The 21,125-nt window shown below is 44.9% G+C and overlaps 1 protein-coding gene across 3 annotated transcripts in view; it reads left to right on the plus strand.

Annotated features, from left to right (window-relative positions):
• The window catches only part of PLPP1 (phospholipid phosphatase 1), a 112,638-nt gene that overhangs the window by 72,079 nt on the left and 19,434 nt on the right, over nt 1-21,125 (plus strand). For all 3 annotated transcript variants that reach the window (XM_014594045.3, XM_006267306.4, XM_059725178.1), the window contains exon 4: nt 15,595-15,652. In XM_014594045.3, the coding sequence (XP_014449531.1) occupies nt 15,595-15,652 (58 nt within the window). The remainder of the gene's footprint in view (nt 1-15,594; nt 15,653-21,125) is intronic.

Here is a 21,125-nt window from a genome sequence, read left to right on the forward strand (position 1 = left end):
ATGGAGCTGCTTTTTACTCCCTCTTCCCTCCTCTGCCACACCCCCAGTAAATTTTGGGACAGCGTGTGTTCTTTTAGTCATGTAGTGGGGAATTGTGGAAAAGATTAGAGGGCTCTCATCGTTCAAGTGGTTCAGCCTGTGTCTAGGACCTGGAACTCCGTTTTTGTAGGCCAGCTACCTTGGGTCTGAAGTGCTACCCCCTCTGTGTGATGCTGAGAGCTGGCTTAGAGCAACACCCTGAGTTAGGGAATGTACACTTGGAGTGATTGCAGAAGGTGAGGGGGAGCTGCAGCAGCTGCTGCTTGGTAAGTATTAATATGGATGCCAATATAGATACAAGTGTAGCTTCATTCAGGGTCAAAGCTGCAGTGATTTAGCTCGCTTGTATCACTATAGGGTCATGCACATGTAGCAACTGCTGTGAGTGCCCTGAAGCTGCTTCAGGTGTGTGTCCCTACTCTTAGCTTAGTGAAGATGGGCTCTAAGGCCAGATACAGACATTACACTTTTACCAGTATAAGTGATTGGAAACTGGTCTATATTTGTAACAGAACAGAAGTTTGGCACAGACTGGTTTAAAAATGGCAGAACCCAGTCTAAGACTTGCCCCTCCTCCCCCCGAAGGGCTAATGTGTGTTCTGTTCACTACCCATCTAAACTGCATCACTTACAGGAAACCATGCAACTTAGATTGATTCCATCTTGGTTTTTTTGAATGTCTGTACCTAGCCTAAAGCACTTTTATCTTAGCATTTGGATAGCTATCAGGCTGGGGTATTATGATCGTAGCACTCGTTCCTGCCCAGAGCAGGGGGCTGGACTTGATGATCTGTTCAGGTCCCTTCCGACCCTAAAAACTAGGAAACTTGGGAGAGTTAGGAGTAGCTTTAACCCCACCTGTTGAACCTGGCTGTTTTCGAAGGCCTGGAAGGAAGTGAAAATGAATTAGAAAAGAAAACAGAATAGACACATAGGAATTTACTGGGTTTCTATCATGGGAGTAGTTAGCAGGAAATTTAGCTCTGACTGTTCTGCCAAAGACTGGAAGGGGGTAGAATGTTTATAAGGATTAATGAGATGCCATATTTGTAGCATCTAATTAAAAATAGCTAATATTCCTTTTTTGTGGCATTGGATACTTTAATGCTTGTGAAAGGTACCTCATCTTCCATAACTGCTTGAAAACTTAATTTAACAGAATACTGAATATGCTTTTAATAGACAGTGTTTTGTAAAACACCTCCGCAAAACTGTAGTTATGCAAACTAGGGTTACAGACTGGATGCATGTTTTTGGCATATTCTCTCCCCCCTTTGCAGTCTTTAAATTTATGGCTTCGGACTGGATTCATAGGGGTTTTGGTTTTGGTTTTTGTTGGGTTTTTTGGCTGCCTGAATTTTTTGTTGTCCCTTCTCTAAAAATTGACATTTCCCCCAGCCTCTTCCAAGTTCTGTAGAGTAGTTGCTGATACTACTAAGCAGATGGTTTCTTTTTGCATGCACTAAAGAACAATTTCTACATTTCTTCTTAATGATTGTACATTACACTTAACCTTTATCTCTTCATGCTTCAGACTGCCTATTTGGGAGAGTTATTGTGAAAGAAAAATCCTCCAATTACAAATGGTGTGTTAGCTAAAATAGCATTCATATCTATTAGTTTAACACTTAATTTTTAACTGAAAACAACTGTGCCTCTGATAAGTTACAAACAAAGGTTATAACAGGTTTAAACTTGGTCTGGAAGAGATTTCACTTCCCCATATCTGAAAGACTCCATCATGGCTCCATTCTAAAAACCATTTCAGATTCTCATTTAAGTTTGAATCCTTTTTAGAGTGTAGGGTTATTTTTAATATTTCTGAGGTTGCTGCACTCCTGGGTGAAAACTAGTAACATTTCAGTTTTATTGAAGAGATGCATCAGGCTTCTCAGTGTGTATGGGCTATAGTTTCTGTTTGAAAGTTGCATGTCCTCAACTGTCCTCAGTTATTTTAGGTAGTTCATTTACCACAAATAGCTATTTCTCTTTCTCTATCTTTCTACTTCTGGGGGAAGAGGAGGGGTATTTTGCTTTTGCTTTTTAGATCTTAATTCTTCAGACAGTGCAAGGGTTGGCAACATTTTTGGGCAGAGTGCCAAAAATACCCACAACCTCCAACTTGCAAGATGTTGGTGTGCCAGGGTGGACAGCGAGGAAGCCATGAGGGGCCTGTTTCTTGTTATGGCAGTGCAGCCCTGGCCCCTTCCCCTCTGTCCATCCCCAGGCACGCCTGCCAAGCACAATGCCTTTGGGTGCCATGCTCTGGCACCTGTGTCAGGGCCATCTACCCCTCAGATAGTATTAATTGCATGATTGGGGTGTTGGTTGTAGCTGTTTTGGTCTAGGGACATAGGGAGACAAAGTTACTTGGGTAAATGTGATATCTTTTATTAGACCAACTGAATAGTTGGAAAATTGTTTTTTGCAAGCTTTTGAGCACAACCATCCTTCTTTAGGCAGGGGGGAGAGTCTGTTGGTGTTCTCTTTCTGGTATCTTTAGAGAGAACACCAGCAGACTCTCCCTATGCCTGAAGAAGGGTGCCTGTGCCTGGAAGTTTGCAAAGAATAGTTTTTCCAACTATTTAGTTGGTCTAATAAAAGAGATCACATTTACCCAAATAACTTTGTCTGCTATTTGCGTGATCAGAACTTTTTGTACAGCTGCTGTAATAAAGTATCTCTTCCCCATCGCTGTACTTTTAATTTGATGGCAGCTATTTAACTGAAGTATAGAGAATCTCTTTCTCTTCTTAAGTTTCCTTAGAAATTAATCACTTGATTCTCTAGCCTTTGAAAGAAAGGCAGGGCTAGATTAATGCATAGGCAAACTAGGCACATGTCTAGGACCCTAGGTGAAGAAGGGGCCCGGTTGTGCTTATTTTACATATTATAAATATTGAGTGAAAAAGTAACATGCAGTATTAAGGAGGGGCCCATGAGTCTGTTTGCCCAGGGCCCACTAGAGGGTTAATCTGGCCCTGGAGAGAGGGAGGGAGGAAAAGAGGGAGGGTGGTTGAGAGGAGCAAAGGTTGAATTACTTGTATGTCCCTCTCCTGTGAACATAAAAAGGCACATGCCCTTCATTCCATAAATTAGTTTTAAGCCTTGAACTCTCACTGATGTTCTTGGAACTTATGTGATATCTATGGCATATCAATAGAGAATGGCTGCTAAAAATAAATCTATTTCCATTGCTGGATGGCAGAAAGTACAGTTAATGATCTCTAAAAAGCATGACACTCTAATCTGTACAATATATTGCTAGATAGTAGGCAGATTGCACTCAAATGGAAATCATACTTCAGATTTTTCACATAAGCTCTCTAGCTCTGTGTGTGTGAGTGCTTGCATGCTGTTTTAAGTTTTGTGTAAACGGTTCATTTTCGTTTTGTTTTTTAGAGGTGATCAAATGAGCAGCGTCTGCAACTAAACTGAAAATGGAACCTCTCTGATTTAGTCTTGAGGAACTTATGATTAAAAATGACCTGTTGGCTCATCCAGTACTTTTTCTCGCCAGTGAAGGATTAGTCCCTAATTTTAAATTTTTTACTAGTGTTTTGGCTGCTTTCCTTCAAAGACTATTCTGCAATCCAATATGCCACCTGTATCAGGAAGGCTTTCTTAATATTCAGCTCCAGTCTCCCTGCAGTATCATCCTGGGTGTCCCAACTAAGTTTTCTAATTTATCTCCATTAATAGTTTCTTAGCTGTATTATGCATTTCTAGCCCTTCCTTCCTTCCCTTCAGTCCCATAGAAAGGAACAGCTATAAGAAGTTATCTTTGTGTGTGTTCTTGCCCCCAGAGTGTCTTGTTTATAACCAAGAAACAGAATCTTATCATAGTATAACTTATTATCTAGTTTGATCCTTCATCTTAATATTGCAGTTCTATGTTTGCTTCCATTTAATAAGTAACTAAATTCCCCTGCCTGTCACCACCAGCACAATTTAGTATCTTGTCACTATTCATAAGCAGAATACTATACTTTATACTATTCTCTCTTTCCCATGTTCCCATATTTATTCCTTTGTACTAGGTTGGTTTAGTAATTCCTCTTACTTTGGTTTAGTTTGCAAAATCTTAGTGTGAACTTGACCTAAGACTAACCCTAACACTGATCCTTGGGGTACCCTTGAAGTTTGGTCTGACCTCCTATAACTAGCACTGTTTTAAATAAAACCTATTTTAAACTAGCTTTTATGATGGCTTAGCTTAATTTGGCCAGGAAATGATTTGAGTTAAATATAAACCACTAAACTGAATTTAACCTCTACATAACAGTATGCCCTAAAATAAATGTGTGGGGCAGCAGGTGGGAACCCAAAATCAAAAGCACAAACTCTTACTTCAACCAGTGCAGTGTTGTGTGTAGATGAAGCTTTCCAACCCCACACCCAGCTTTTTTTTATGCTTAGGCATGTGGGTATTTTTATCTCATCCAGTTTGAAATTCTGTTTCCAAGAACAATTGAGACTTAGTATCAAATGTTTTTTTGAGCTCCAGATATGTGACTCATTTAGTGTTCCCTTCATCCACTTATTTGGTAAAGCCCATAAGCTAGGAACCTTTAGGAACTTTTTTGAAAATTGGATAATCTTTCAAAAAGCCCAAGCCTGAATTGATTCAATCTTTGCAGGTTAGTCTAACCTGTCTAGATTGAACCAATTTGCAAATGCACAGACATTCTCTCTGGACTGAGGAAATGTAGACACATGCCTGCAGTCGCTCAGGCCAGGCACCAGGGGGCACTCAGGCCAGGCAGCAGCTGTGTTGGAGGGGTGCAGCCAGCCCCACAGTAGCCTGAACTGAACTGGTCAGGGAGGGGTTTAATTTACCACTCCCTGTCCCACCCACACGGACCTGAGCCGGAGTCCACCTGGTGCTCCCCCCTTGTGACTGCAGTGGTGGGTGCATGGCCACACACCAGCCGGAATGGCCCCCTGAGGCAGAGGGGGCAGGGAGGGGGGTTATTCCTCTATCTGCCTCTGGGGAAACACAGCTAGGTCTGCCCACCCTGGCCACTGCCACGTCCCACTCTGTGTGCAGAGCTAGTGGTAGAATAAGCCCCCTTCTGCTCCCTCCACCAGACACGGGAAGGAGGGGGAATTACCCTGCTCCCTGCCCCCTCACCTAAGGGTCCCTGACAGCTGGCCTCTGGCTGCACCCCTGCCTGGCCACTGTAGTGGCAAGGAGGAAGGACCCTGATGGTGTCCCAGAGTCCGAGCCTCTTCTTGGCGGGGGAACCGTGAACGGGGGTCAGAGCTGCCACGGACTGCATGTGGCAGCACCAGGGCTCGGAGGGGGCTGTAGCCCCCAAACATATGCAGAACCACCGTTGCTGCACATCTGCCCTGTCTGTGGCAGCTTTCACTGGCTCCTCTGCGCCCCCTTGCCAGGAAGGGGTCGTGCTCTGAGATACCATGACATGGGCTATAGCCCCCATCATGGTTCCTCTCCCCTTGCTGCTCTGGGGTCAGGCAGGGGGGATGGCCAGATGCTGGCCTGCAGGGCCCCGTAGGTGGAGGGTCAGAGAGGGGGGTTACAGGTTTCCCTTGTTTTATGCAGGTTCTGTACGTGCAAATTCGTTCTTATGAGATTACCCTTTTTATATAAAAAATTCGTTATATGTGAGGTAAATTCACTCTTAGCGATCAGTGTGGTGGAAGCCCACAGTTAGCTGCTTTGTGTGGTGCATTGTGGGAGTGATGCACACCAGAATATAGTCTCCTGTGTGGATCTGTGCTCCTCACTCGTGGTCTGCGACACATGTTTCTGTAGTTGCCATCCCCATTATGGTAACATTCACCACCACCCTGTGCTTGTGTGTACTGTCTGCTGTTGGTGATTACCAACACTGTCTTGTAAAAGTGATAAAAATGGGTCTGGGGGTCAGTATAGTCTCTGCCAAGAAGAGGCTCGGACTCCAGGACACCATGACAGGGCATGCTGTCCCTGTCAGGGACCTGACCCCTCGCTGCTCCAGCAGCTGGGTGGGGGCATGACCAGAAGCCAGCCAGCAGGTCCCATAAGGCAGGGAGTGAGATTATTCTCTCTCCCTCCAGCGGAGGGAACAAGAGGGGGTTTATTCTGCTGCTTGTTCTGCGCACAGAGTGGGCAGTGGTGGTGGTCAGGGCAGGTAGACCCTGACTGCAGTCCCCTGGGGGAAGAGAGGGTGGAGGGGGGAACAACACCCCTCCCTGCCCCCTCTGCCTTAGGTGGCCATGCTGGCTGGCTTTTAGCCATGCTTCCACCCCTGCAGCAGCAAGGGGGAGTGCCCCGCAGACCCTGGCCTGGGTCCATGTGGGTGGTACATGGAGGGGGGAATTAAACCTCTCCCTGGCTGGTTCAGTTCAGGCTACTGCTAGGCGACTGTGGCATCGATGCCTACACAGTCAGATGGATTGCTAATTGGCTGAAGGGTCGTACTCAGAGGGTGGTGGTGGACGGGTCATATTTGACCTGGGAGGAAGTGGGCAGCGGAGTCCCCCAGGGCTCGGTCCTTGGGCCCGCACTGTTCAATTTCTTTATCAGCGATTTGGATGACGGGGTGAAAAGCAACCTGTTCAAATTTGCTGATGATACCAAAATTTGGGGTGAGGTGGGCACACTAGTAGGGAGGGAAAGACTGCAGAAAGACCCGGATAGGTTGCAAGGGTGGGCTAACAAAAACAGGATGCGTTTCAATACGGACAAGTGCAGGGAGCTGCACTTGGGCAGTAGTAACCGGCAGCACACTTATAAGATGGGAAACTCTCTTCTTGAGAGCACGGAGGCAGAAAGGAATCTTGGAGTCATCATTGACTCCAAGATGAACATGGGCCGACAATGCGAGGTCACAGTCAGCAGGGCTAACCGGACCCTATCGTGCATCCACAGTTGCATCTCAAGTAGGGCCGAGGAGGTGATCCTCCCCCTCTACGCGACACTGGTCAGGCCACAGCTGGAGTGCTGCGTCCAGTTCTGGGCACCCCACTTCAAGAGGGATGTGGACAACATTGAGAGGGTCCAGAGGATGGCCACCCGCATGATCCGGGGACAGCAGGGCAGACCCTACAATGAGAGGCTACGGGACCTGAACCTGTTCAGCCTTCGCAAGAGAAGGTTGCGGGGGGGGACCTTGTGGCAGTCTATAAACTCACTAGGGGGGACCAGAAGGGTTTGGGGGAGACCTTGTTTCCCCTAGCATACCCCGGGATAACAAGGAATAACGGCCACGAGTTGTTGGAGAGTAGGTTTAGATTAGACATCCGTAAGAACTACTTCACAGTTAGGGCAGCTAGGATCTGGAACCAACTTCCAAGGGAAGTGGTGCTGGCTCCTACCCTGGGGGTCTTTAAGAAGCGTCTCGATGCCTACCTGGCTGGGGTCATTTGAGCCCAGTTTTCCTTCTGCCCAGGCAGTGGGTCGGACTTGAAGATCTACAAGGTCCCTTCCAACCCTACTTCTATGATACTATGACAGGAGAGGGAGGGGGGTAATAATCCTCTTCCCTGCTCCCTTCTGGGGCCAGTGTCTGGCCAGGTCTCCGCCCCTGCCTGTCCCTGTTCGGTTGGGGAGCAGAGGGGTGGGGCCAGCCCCGCTCTGCTGGAGCAGATTGCCCAACTCGGAGAGCATGCTGGGATGCTCGGGACTCTGGTTTAACTTAAACCAAGAAGGGGTCTGGGACAGACATTGCATAAACCCATTTGAGCTCAATCAGTTAAGTCTGATACTACATTCATCCAGGTTTATCTCAAACTTGTTTTGGCCATTTTGAAACTGGTTTATGTGCACTGAACTTATGTTCTGTTACAGGTTTAAACCAGTTTCTGATGACTTAAATCGGTTTATGTGTAATGTCTGTTCCTAGCTATAAACATCAACATTTGTCTGGCAAGGGTTATTCTTTCCACCAGTGGTTTTCATTGTGGTCCATGCACCTCTGTGGGCCCACAGACTATGTCTAATGGGTCTGCAAAAGATGACTGTGATCAATCAAAAGTATGTGAATACCCACATTTATAATTCAAAGAGGTCTACACCTTCACTCAAAATTTCTAAAGGGGTCTGTACCTCCATTTGATATTTTTTAGGGGTCCATAAATGAAAAAAGGTTGAAAACCACTGCTCTACACCCATGTTGGTTCGTGCGTATCTATAACAGTGTGTGTGGCATGAGTTGTGTGTATCTTTTTCCTTATGCATTATGTTCCATTAATCTATTGATTCTACACACAGAACTGTAATTGCCAAGATCATGCTAGTCTATATCCTTTCACATGAAATTGGAGAAAAGCAAATGCAGTACCAGTATTTTCATAGCTGCTCACCTCTATTTTCCAACTGTAACTAACTTCTGTGGCTCTACATACAGAATTTACCGAAGAAAGAAAATTATTTTTAATAATCAAGAGATCCCAATAATGGATCTGAAGGTGACTAGTATTTGTGGCATCTGCCTAGTTATGTATAGGCGAGAAGAGCACACTATTTTAATGGCTCTATTATGAGCAACTTTGAGCTGCGGGCACTTTATGTAAATGTGCTCAAATTTTCTCTTGCCATTGTACAGAGGTCTGCAGCTCTACCTAAGATTTAGGGGGCTGTGGCACTCTGCAGTTCCCCTGGGTTATGCCATTTGGACTGGGGCTTGTTGGGAGGATTCAGCTTCCCTCACACACTTCATAGATTTCATAGACATTAGGGCTGGAAGGGACCTCGGAAGATCATCAAGTCCAGCCCCCTGCCCAAAGGGCAGGAAGTCAGCTGGGGTCATAGGATCCCAGCAAGATAAGCATCCAGTTTGCTCTTGAAGGTGTTCAATGTAGGCGCTTGAACCACCTCCGGTGGCAGGCTGTTCCAGACCTTGGGGGCTCGGACAGTAAAGAAATTCTTCCTTATGTCCAGCCTGAAATGGTTTTGTAGTAGTTTGTGACCGTTCAACCTAGTCGTCATCCCTTGGGGTGCTTTGTTAAACAAACGTTCCCCCAGATACTGGTGGTCACCCCTAATAAACTTATAGGTGGCCATCAGATCACCCCTGAGCCTGCGCTTTTCCAGGCTAAAGAGCCCCAGGGCTCTCAGCCTGTCATCGTAGGGTCTGCTTCCCTGACCTCTGATCATGCACGTGGCTCTTCTCTGGACTCTCTCAAGCTTCTCCACATCCTTTTTGAATTGTGGAGCCCAAAATTGGACGCAGTACTCCAGCTGCGGCCTCACTAAGGCCGAGTACAGGGGGAGAATGACGTCCCGAGATTTGCTTGAGAAGCATCTATGGATGCAAGCCAGCGTTTTGGTCATTTTACTAGCTGCAGCATCGCATTGCAGGCTCATGTTCATCTTGTGGTCAATGATGACCCCCAAGTCTCTTTCTTCCATAGTGCTAGCCAGCGTAGCACTGCCGAGCCTATAAGGATGCTGCGAATTTTTCTTCCCAAGGTGGAGAACCTTGCATTTATCGTGGTTGAACACCATCATATTCTCGTCCGCCCACTTGCTGAGCCTATCTAGGTCAGCCTGGATCACCCGCCTGTCTTCTGTTGTGGATGCTTTGCCCCAAAGTTTGGTGTCATCGGCGAACTTGGCCAGTCCGCTTCTGACTCCAGTGTCCACATCATTAATGAAGATGTTGAACAATATGGGTCCAAAGACAGAGCCTTGGGGGACTCCACTGGTCACAGGACACCATGATGAGTGACTTCCATCAATTACTACCCTCTGGGTCCGACCACGGAGCCAATTTTCCAGCCACTGGATCGTGGTGGACCCAAGGCGACAATTGGCCAGTTTCACCAAGAGGTGATCATGGGATACCAGATTGAAGGCTTTTTTGAAGTCAAGATATATGACATCAATCTCTTCTCCCTTGTCCAGGTGATAGGTCACCTGGTCGTAGAAGGAAATGAGATTGGTCAAGCAAGACCTACCCGCGACAATCCTGGCTATCCCTTAAGATGTTGGCGTCGGCCAGTCCATTAAGGATGGCCTCTTTAATAAACTTTTCTAAGATCTTCCCCGGGATAGAAGTCAGGCTGATGGGCCTATAGTTAGCCGGATCCACTTTCCTCCCTTTCTTGAAGATAGGCACCACATTGGCCTTCTTCCAGTCTTCGGGCACTACACCAGAGCGCCAAGAGTTTTCAAAGATCCGTGCTAGAGGCTGGGCTATGATGCTCGCCAGCTCCTTGAGTACTCTGGGGTGTAGATTGTTAGGGCCAGCTAACTTGAAGGTATCCAGCTTCTCAAGATGTTCCTTCACGAGGTCAGCATTAATGGAGGGCAGGGGATCACTCTCACCCTGATTTCCCTGTCCTGTAGCGGGCATGGGTGTCCCATGGGACTGATGAAAGACCGACGCAAAGTACCCATTTAATAGGTTGGCTTTTTCCTGGGCATTTTCCCTTCTGCAAAGTTTGACTAAGGAGGCTCAGTAGCATGTGGGAAGTTCTTAGCACTTTGTATTGGTCCTCATTGCTATTTGTAAGGACCATTTTTCTGCTCTGGAATCTGTGGCAAGCCTCCTGTCACTTGAAGTGGTTCCGGTGACTCCAATAGAATGAATGCAGGTGCCTGTGGTGGAATGAGGCAGTTCTTTTCATATCTTGAATCTAGCTAAATGTGTTGGGAGGTTCAGCATCAATTTAAACAGTATCTCCTTACAGAAGTTGCCTATTTTGACTGTTCTAAACCCAATTTTGTGAAGTTGGAATTTTTAGTAACAGGCTACAGTAGTTAATGGGATTTGGCTATCTTTCTATCTTGAAAGAAATAACTGCCTATCAAATATTACTTTGCAAATATTACCTTATAACACATAGCATGTGAGATTTGACTTTTTTGGATTCATTAGTTCTCAGGCAACTGGGGAAAAATGCCAGGGGACTTAAATGGTAGACCTATTTTTACAAAAAAATTACCTTGTCTGACAGTACTGTGCAGAGTATATTTTTAGATTTTACTCTTGACATAATTAGTAAGGATTGTAAAATTGATTTTGCATTTGATGAGGGTGTTTTTAGAGGTGCACTGATATATTGGTCTGATATCGGGTTGGCACTGATATAAAGAAAGTTGACTGTATTGGAAATCGGCCTGATGTGGCTGATAATTTGGCTGATAAATGCACGCAGCCGCAGCACAGCATGCCAGCAGCAAGGAGCACAGCCTGGCAGCTTGGAGAGCTGCGTGTGTCGGGATCAGAGCAGCCGCCGGCAGCCGCTTGTTGACCCCCCCACCGGAGCAGTAAAACTGTCGCCTCAACAGGCGGGTGATTAATGGATGGAGTGGAATTAACCAGGTATAGACGCGTGTTGGTTATAGGAGATCGTTTACTTATGTCACCCAGATAGTGACGTGCGACGCAGGCTGAGCCTTTGTTTCATTGCAGTTGTTCCGGTTACAGCGATTATAATTAAGCGTACGGTTTCGGGTTACAGCTAACGATACAGCGATTACGATCAAGCATACGGTTTTGGATTACAGCTAACGATGATGGACGTGGTGCTGGGAACGAGCTATCGTGCCTGCAGGGCTTTGATACGTCAATATTTACGCTGACGGGGAGCTATTGACAGCTGATCAGACTGTCAGTGTACTCTGGTGATGGACTCAGGTTTCTCCTCAGAGATTTCCCTAGAAGTCTCCGCCTTGGGCGGAAGCTGCTAAACTATTTATAGACAGAGATGTCTGACAGAGATACCCAATGATGAACCGTTATGTGGAATCTTTAATTTTCTGGTAAGCAGCAGTTCTTTGTGCTCTCAGGTTGCTATCAGGTTACAAGGTAGTGGGTTAGGTTTTCTGCCTGTTACGTATGAGGTTATGATGAGGGGCTTATGCTTGTTTCTTGACCAATTGCAGGGATTTATGGCAGGGCTATCCCCTTTCACCCTGACCAGTCTTAAGTTTAGTTTCTTGTTTGTGATGTGGACATATATTATATACAGCTCTACGCCAGGATTTTGTTTTAACCCTTAGTTGACTACTTGAATGGTATCTCTTGCTAGTGGCATGGGCACTGATTAACTGGGTTGTGACAGTGTGAAGCTGGTAAGTCTGTTGTGGTGAAAGGGGAGGGGGGAGAGAAGAGGTCTGGTGGGGCAGATCAACGCCCCCTGCAGTGAAGGAGGGAGTGTGGCAGGGGCTGGGGTAGGTGCTGCACAGCCAAGGTGCAGCAGGTGTAGGATAGATCCGTGGCTCGTTTGTGTGGGGGTGGCTCTCACTGCTGCACACGGCTCATCTGGGAGCTGCTTGTCTGGCGGCTTGTTCAGAGGTTGTCTGCTTGTACAGCAGCTCCCGCCACTGCTCCTGCTGCTTGTCCAGGAAGACGCGGAGGGGGAGGGATGTGTGCTCCCGGATCTGCACAGGACAGGCCAGGCAGGCTGCAGCTGGGGCCAGGGGCCATGCTGTCCTCAGGGCAGGCAACACTGGGAGGGGGCTACAGGGGGGCTATGGTGAAATTTGGAGTGGCTGCAGCGCCCCCCCTGCGGCCCGCCCCAAGTGCAGTGCGGCCTTCGCAACTGCAGCCTGCCTGCCCTGACCTATGCAGGTCTGGGGGCACATGGACGAGCAGTGGGAGCGGCAACAGGGGCACCCCCCATACCCCACATCTCCTGGATGAGCCGTGGCTCCATCCTGTGCCTGCCCTGCCCCAGCTGCTCAGTGCCTACCCCAGCCTCAGCCCCACTCCCTCCCTCACCGTGGAGGGTGTTGATTTGCCCCACCATGCCCCTTCCCTCCCCCCTCTACTTTCACCACAACAGACTTACCAGCTGGATGTAGTTGTATCAGAAATTGAATTGGTATTAGCCAATATGCCTGCTTAAAAATTGACTATTGGTATTGGCCCCCAAAATCTCAATTGTTGCACCTCTAGTGTTTTTCAAATGGACATAGGTGTATATTTTACAATAAGCCTGTTATTGTCCAAGTGGAGAGAATGAATGGTCTCATTCTTTCCTGTTTGTTAAGAATTATAGTAAAGTTTATTTTATTTTAAGTGATTAATTTACTAGGTGGCCTTCTGTGGACTAAATAGTTTACTTTTAAGAGAAGTATGTCAACACTAGACACAGCAGCCAGCACGGAGAGAGACAAAATAAGAAATGCTATGCGTTTATTTCAATAAAGCTGATAACGCATATTTTTGCTTCAAATGTTTATTAAACCAATTTTCATGAAGCAATAAAAAATGCATCTTGACAGCTACTATGTGTATCTGAGTTGTTACGGAACTGATTGATTCTCATCCTCCTTCCCCATCCTTTGTAGTTTAACATGCCCCCCCAGGGCTATTTCTTAGGCTAGGGGGATGCTGTTTTTTGAGCAGTGCTTGTCTGTGGCGCGCTAGCATGCTGTGAGGACTGAGGAGGCCTGGAAGGCTCAGACACTTGGCTGGCTTAATAGACAGAATATTCCGATCACTGCTTTTGCACGAGAAATGTTGCATGTGGAGGAATGCGCTGCAGGCTTTACAGTTGTTTCAGTTTATCTGTGCTTCAGATGCCTTTGGAGGAAGGGACAACTGAAATTGGATGTGCTTTCTTTTTTCTTCTAAAGGTCCCATTTTTGCCTTGACTCTTCCAGTGGCATCTGCAAAGGTGTTTCACTATATAACTACTGTGCAACACCAGGATTTAGCTCCGGATGAGTCTAGGAATATCTTAGAATACCAAGCAGGAAACCTAAAAATCTGTCACGCCCATGTACCTGGATCAGGCTGACACAAGGCAATTCTGTTTCACTGTCTGAAATAGGTGATTAGCAGTATTAGTTTGAAATCAGGCAGAAGGCAGGTAGTACTTTAGACATATACATGGTTCAGTTTGAGCTTTTGTAGGCAAAAACCTGCTTTGTCAGATCTGCCTACATAAGTTTATACCTCTCTGAACAGTTAACCTCTAAGGTGCCACCTTGCCCTAACTTCCATCTAAAGTAACACAGTTAAATGTTAAATATCTCATGGTTCAGATCCTATTCTGAAAGAGAGTGACTCAATAATAATAATATCAGCATCCTATCTATTTCTAATTCATACGAGCAAGGAGCTTTCTGTGATGTGATAGCAGATTAATGTATGTAATTATGTGGCAAAAACATAATGCAAGATTATATACTACCAGGCCTGTATAATCTTGATATGGGGTAGAGTCACAGACAGGGGTGACTGGTGCCTCCTGAGTCTAGGGGGCACAATCTGTGGGTGGGCTTGGAGGCAGGCCAAAAGCCCCATATCCACTCCTGCCATATCCACTCCTACACTTCTGTGCCGTGGCTTAATGTGTCCCCCCCTCCCCCGAAAACAAACTAACAAACAAACAAAAAAAACCCCAACAAAACATGCAGCCTGCCCTCATGGCAAAAAAACTGCCCCGTCCTGAACAGTGCCAAGTTGGGGGCCAATCCCCTGGCCCACCCTGTGCTCCCCTACCGGTTGCCTGTGGTCACAGAAACTAGAGCTCTTTTAACATCTTCCCTGACGTCAGTAACTAGTGGCCTCTTTCTCACTCAAGCTTCTTTGCATAGTTTGCCTGCAGCAGCCACCAGCAGCTACTTTTGTCTGTCAGGGAGAATAGAGACATCATAGCTGGTAAATAGGCCACTGGACAAGGGGTGAGGAGTTTGGAGTTCTCTCATTTCTGCTACTGGCTGCCAAGTGCCTTGCATAAGTTATTTGACCTTATTTTGCAGGTGGTAGTGGGAGGTTGGGGAAGGGTGCTTGTACAATTCAGACATTTCTATCTAGAAAGCTGATTATAAGAGTTGTACATATTGCGACAACTTTGATGAGCAAAGGGATGTAAGAAGCATTTTATATACTGGAGAGAAGCATCTAATCAGTAATAAGTGATATGCTTACTTTTCTATTCCAAGAATTTTTTAAAACACCAGTGACAAAATACTCTTTCCAAACTATTTCTATTCAATACTACCTCTCATTACTTTAAAATTGACTCATGAATTGGCTGGAGGCTGAAAACATGTTCATAAAAATAAAACAACCTTGCAGAACACTGATGTATGAAATATAGGTTGTCTTTCTGGTTTAAGAGCTTGCTGAAGTCTGTGATTAGTCTTTTTAACTTCAGTTTCACTCTTAGGTTTGGTTTTAAGTTTTTCCTCTTGGAAACGCTCAGATGAGTGAGGTGACTATTTTACGCTAATCTGGGAGATTAAGTGGTACTCTTGTCATATTGCTTTAGCAGACAATTGAAATATTTACATTTCATGCAGCACTCATTTTCTACTTAAGCTTTAATCAGAGGGTTGTCGTTGGTAACTGCAGTGTGAGTAGCTATCAGTGATTGGGCAGTTAATCTGCCAAAACTGACATAGTGCAGTTGCTGGATAATTAAATGCACTTTATATTTCCATATTGGAAATTTACAGACAACACTGGGGGGACTGTTTTTGGAAACAAGGGATACAAGTGACTCCAAAGACAGTCTCCCTGAAGAAAAGTAAGTATACTTGTATTTTGGTTCTTTCTTGAGTTAGACCATAATTTATCTTGCAATATCTAATACAAATGTATTAATAAAAATGTTTGATATGCCTGTTTTCTTCTTTTTCAGACTGTCATTTTACTCTGGGCATTCTTCATTCTCTATGTACTGCATGCTGTTCCTAGCAGTAAGTATATTAATTCCATCTAAGTTGGCACCAAAAAGTTTTTATTTCGTAGCACAGACATGCACCTCTTGCTGCATCAGCATTTTCCTCCGGCCTCCTTTGTGCAAGATTGTCTGTAGGCTCTGGCTCTGAATTAATTGAAGTGAAGGATGCTTAGTAGTAGGTAAGGGAGGGAGACAACAGGAAGCTGGTATGGCAAAAGGTAGCAAAATAAGGTCCAGTTAGCAAGTATTGAATATTTACATAGGGATAAAAGGCATTTAACAAGCTAGTTGGCTCTCGTGCCCTGTCTCAATTGAACCTGATGACAGTGGGTTTGGAAAATATGTTGCTACTTAAGTTTAGTTTGGTGGTTATGCTTTAAAGTATTTCAAGGGTATCAAAAATAGAAAATATATTTACAGTAGGATGCATCTGATTTCATGAAACATGCAAAGACTGTAAAGAAACTAAATTAACTCTAACTGAGTGCCGGGCCTGCAAACAGAGTGCAATAGAATCATTTTAGCCTAAATTGCTCTTAGAACAATCTACTTGAAGCAGTGCTTAATGTGATGTTGGTGAGAGAAGCATTACACAATTTGTATGCAGACTTAAGTGTTCAGATTCTTTATCTGTAATGAGCCAAACAATAACTTAGACTCTAGTCTGATTCAGAGAGTGTTAATATCTCCTGTCACAGGACAGGCCTGGGTGGCCATGAACTTTGTGATGCTGTGGGCTGTGTTGGCTGTTTGCTAAGCATTCCAAGGCAGCACTTAACTAGCTTGTATGTTTATATAATTTTTAGAATACACACAAACATGAGGTTGGCTAGGACTTGTACGTCCCTTTACAGATGAATAAGATTGTTCTCTTAAATTCTTCAGCAATGAAAACAAAAACAAAACCTTTATTTGATCAGCTGTGCCTTTTGGCCCTGTAGTTGCAGGGTGCTTGGCATCTGCCTGTTCAGATCCCATTTGTTCTTTGGGCTGTATTTTGGGCACTCCTTACCCTAGACTTTCCTGGAAAAGTAAAAGTAATCTAAATACTTTCTCTGAGAGCAAGTTGCCCACAGCCATATTTGTAACTTTAAGTTCTCTAAGTGATTGGGGAACTGGTTTAAACAAATTTCTTCTTGCCTGGAGAGTTGCTGATTTACTCAGAACATTGGTAGCATTGTACTCAGTGGACTGTGAATCTTATTTCAGGACATGCCAGCCAGGTGATCCCGTGCAAATGGATAGATTTCCTAAGCTTCCTGTTAAGACGAACTTGAAAATAATTTAGGAAAAATAGAAACTGTTCAGGATCAGGTAGTTCTCTCCCACCCTCAACATATAAAACAGTCCAGAGAACGGCTTTGGTTTAAAGTATCTAGGGCAATGTAGGACATTTCCAGAGACCTGTGATACTATGAGAGCCCTAGTCACACTTGACAGGTAATCAAAAGTGCACAACTAAACTTAGATGCCAGCAACTTCCAATCTATACAGCAGCAGCTTAATCAAACCTTTTGGTGAAAAGGAGAATGGTGGTGAGGGACTAACTATCAAAGTGCCCTGTGCACAATAAGTCCTTCTCAAATGACCCCTCCCAGAAAGAAAGGCCGTATAGAATAATATTATAAGTGTAAACTGCTCTCGAGTGAATTCCAGAGTTGAGGAGTTCCAGCGCTGCCCTCCACTCTTGTCTTGGCAGGGCTGCCTCTTGAATGCAGGTGTGCTCACCTGAACTGTGGCAGCTAATGAGAGAAGAGCCCAAGTTATTTATGTCAGGAATTTGAGGAGGTACAACTTTGTATCTATTTTAGTAGTGTGGCACCTGGGCATCTAACCTGCACAGCACTAGAAGTACTAACCTTGCAATACAGTAGGGTTTTTTTTTCTTAGATTTGGAAAATGTCTAATATCTCCAGATAGAGCTACAGAAGAGATGATTCTCTCCACACTGGGAGCAGGCATAAACAAGTTTAAATATGGTAGATGATGGAAAGATTTTTGCTTGTGCTCTATTTTAGAAAGTAGAGCATAGCTTAAGAAGACAGACCCATTCAGGTTTTCCAGTCATTTCTTCCTACCACAGTATGGTTGTTCCTCACAATATAGCTTCTAATGCTTTTATTTAACAGTCCAGTTTAGAATTACAATATTTACTTGAATATAAGATGAGGTCCCCACCACCACCATGGGCAAAAAAGCCCCTCATCTTACATTAAGGTACAAGGAAACCACATTAAATGCATTGCCAGTCTTTGAGCTGCTGCTAAAAGCAGCATGTGCTCAGTAATGGAAACCAGCTATGAAACGTATTAAATACAGCAGCCATCACTGAGCATGACCATAAAGTACATGGCTCAGTAAACATGCTGATAGGAACCATTTTTTCTTGTGGCCCTTCAAAACATGAGCATGTGTTCCCTCCTCAGGGAACACTGGGCCTGGAACTGAAAGGGCCAGAGCCAGCCCTGACACCCTCCTGTTGGTGCCAAAAATGTTACATTTGACCTTAACCAAAAAGGCCCAGATGCTAATAGGAACCTACCACTCTTTTTTTCTTTTTGAAATTTTGTGTCCTGGGCTAAATCAGCCCCTAATTCTATCAACTGAGCACAGCTCAGTCGTTCCAGTCTGTGTGGTGCTACCACTAGCAAGTATCCTACCTCTCAGACTCTTCAGCCTGGGGATTCAGATACTGTATTCCCAAATCCATGGCAGGCATCCTGTGTGCAAGCCCAAAGGCCTTTGGAGTTCAGATGCCCCCTAGTCTCACTTGCCTCTAGTGAAAAAGCTGAAGGAGCAAGCTAGAGGGAAAGCCCGAGAACAGTCCCTCATCACCATAAATTATGTAGCTGAAATTGTCACGTTTGGAGGCATGTATAGATTCTGGCAGGGGTCAGCCTGCTCACAGTGCAAGGGACAGGCCTTCACGCTCTAACTACACCAAGTCATTCATGGCCAAGAAGAAAAGCGTCATCCCTTCCAGGCAAGCAAAACCACCTAGGACAAACCTACCACAAGGATAGGTTAACGCAACCCATCCAAATAAGACATATGGTAGTGTCTACTGAGTGCAGTCCCCTTCAGTGCTGACTCTTTTTTAAAGTCATGGTGAGACACTACATTGCATACATTTTGACTTCCTCTTCACTCCCACCACTGAGCTGAGCCTCTTTCCCATTTCCAATGACTCCTGTTTCTTCAGCAGCCTCAAATGTCTGGCAAGCATCACCAAGCAGGGCTTCAAACAGTTTACTCAGAATCCCTCTGTTGGCCCCTCTCTCAGCCTATTGCATATGATTAGTGGCTCTGCCCTCCATGAAGTGAAGCTGGACTAGGTTGCCCTGTGTCTCATCTGCGTATACATTTTTAGAGGACCCCAGAGCTACATGAGTGGAGGCGAATTAGTACATTGATCCTTTGTGGAGGTGTACCTGGAATACACACAGTACTGGGCAGTGCTGAACTGTGGGGTCATCATGGTTGGAAATGCTGCTGTCTCTGGTGAGGCCCATCCCAGTGGCTTTGGAGTAATATTGTGCATAGTTTATACTATGTATAAGTAGGTACAAAAGTCCTGCTTAAAAGTATGGTTATGGAGTACCTGTGCTAAAACTTGTAGCAGTTTAAAAAAAAAGGTGAAGTGCATCAATTCTGGGTAAACCAAGTCTGTGGGTACTGTTTGCAAATTGCTACATGTTTATTTCAAGATCAGCTTTTTAAATTTGTTCCTCATTTCCATGTGTCCAGGGAGAGCAGGGTCTGACAATAAGGAGCAGGGAAAAGTGCTTCAGGGAGCAGGGGGTGGGGGTGGGCAAAGGGGTTACCTGATCCCCCAGATTAATTTGTCAACCTCCGACTGCTATAGTAGGTAAAATCTAAGACAAATCTCCAATAATTAGATTCCATCAGATTTATAAATTTTCCCTATATAAAATCTAATTATTGGGGGGGGGGGTCATCTTATACTCAGGGTAATCTTATATTTGAGTAAATATGGTAGTTCAATCTAGGCAGACAAGGTTCCTTGGGTGAATTTGATATCTTTTATTAGACCAACCCAAATGGTTGGAGAATAGTTATTAAGCAAGCTTTCGGGTTCAAAAACCCTTCGTCAGGCTAAGGACGCTGCAGCAGTTGCTGCGTGCTCTTCAATTTAGAAACATCTGATTAAAACGCAAATAGATCAGTGTCAAATGAGTTCTGCCATGGATTAATTTCTGTTCCATCTTCCTTCTCCTCACCATCCCAGTGCACATCAAACAAAAACTAAAACTTTGGGGATAATGAGAAAAAGCAAGCAGCCTAATAGTTAATGTAAAAGGGATTAAAATAATGTTTTGAGAGTCTCATTAACTTGCATAACACAAGACTTTGATTGTGGGTTTAAATTTATGCACTTGCAAATTCCTAATGTGATGTATACCATGTATGAATTCCAGGTGACAGCTTTGCAAGCCGTGGATTAAATTAATTTCTTCAGCTTGTCTGCATCCTGCAAAATGTTCATCTTACTTTACTTTTGGCACTAGAGTAATATCATTCACAACAGATGGACAGTTTAGTGAAACATGGAATTTTAAGCTTTGTTTTTTGTTTGTTTGTTTTGTTTTTAAACAAAGCCAAAAATCTACAAGCTTCTGAATAAGGCATAAAGGGAAGTTTTCCAAACTTCTCTAGTGCATGGCTTTGGGAATTTGCTGTGGATTTATTGCACTCTCAAAAGTTTAAGCTTTAAAAAGCCTTGCATTCCATATAGGCACTGTACCAGTGGTTAGGTCAGGATTGATTATGGAGAAGACCATTTCATAGAATCATAGAAAATTAGGGTTGGAAGGGACCTCAGGAGGTCATCTAGTCTAACCCCCTGCTCAAGGCAGGACCATCCCCAACTAGATCATCCCAGCCAGAGTTTTGTCTAGCTGGGTCTTAAAAACCTCTACCACCTCTGTGGGTAACCTGCTTCAGTGTTTTACTACCCTCCTAGTAAGAAATGTCTTCCTAATATCTAACCTAAACTTCCCTTACTGCAACTTGAGACTGTTGCTCCTTGTTCCACCTGCCACCACTGAGAACAGCTCCATCCTCTTTTGAACACCCCTTCAGGTAGTTGAAGGCTGTTATTAAATCCCCTCTCCTCTTCTCTAGACTGAATAAGCCCAGTTCTCTCAGCCTTTCCTTATAAGTCATGTCCTCCAGCCTCTTCACCATTTCTTTTGCCCTCTGTTGGACCCTCTCCAATTTGTCCACATCCTTTCTGGGGGGGGAGAGACGTACACAAAACTGAGCATGGTACTCTAGATGTGGCCTCACCAGTGCTGAGTAGAGGGGCATAATCACTTCCCTTGACCTGCTGGCAACACACCTACCGATACAGCCCAGCATGCTGTTAGCCTTCTTTGCAACAAGGGCACGCTGCTGGCTTATATTCAGTTTATTGTCCACTGTAACCCCTAGGTCCTTTTCTGTAGAGCTGCTGCCCAGCCAGTCAG

This window comes from Alligator mississippiensis, chromosome 3 (genome assembly GCF_030867095.1).
Source record: "Alligator mississippiensis isolate rAllMis1 chromosome 3, rAllMis1, whole genome shotgun sequence".
Lineage (NCBI taxonomy): Eukaryota > Metazoa > Chordata > Crocodylia > Alligatoridae > Alligator > Alligator mississippiensis.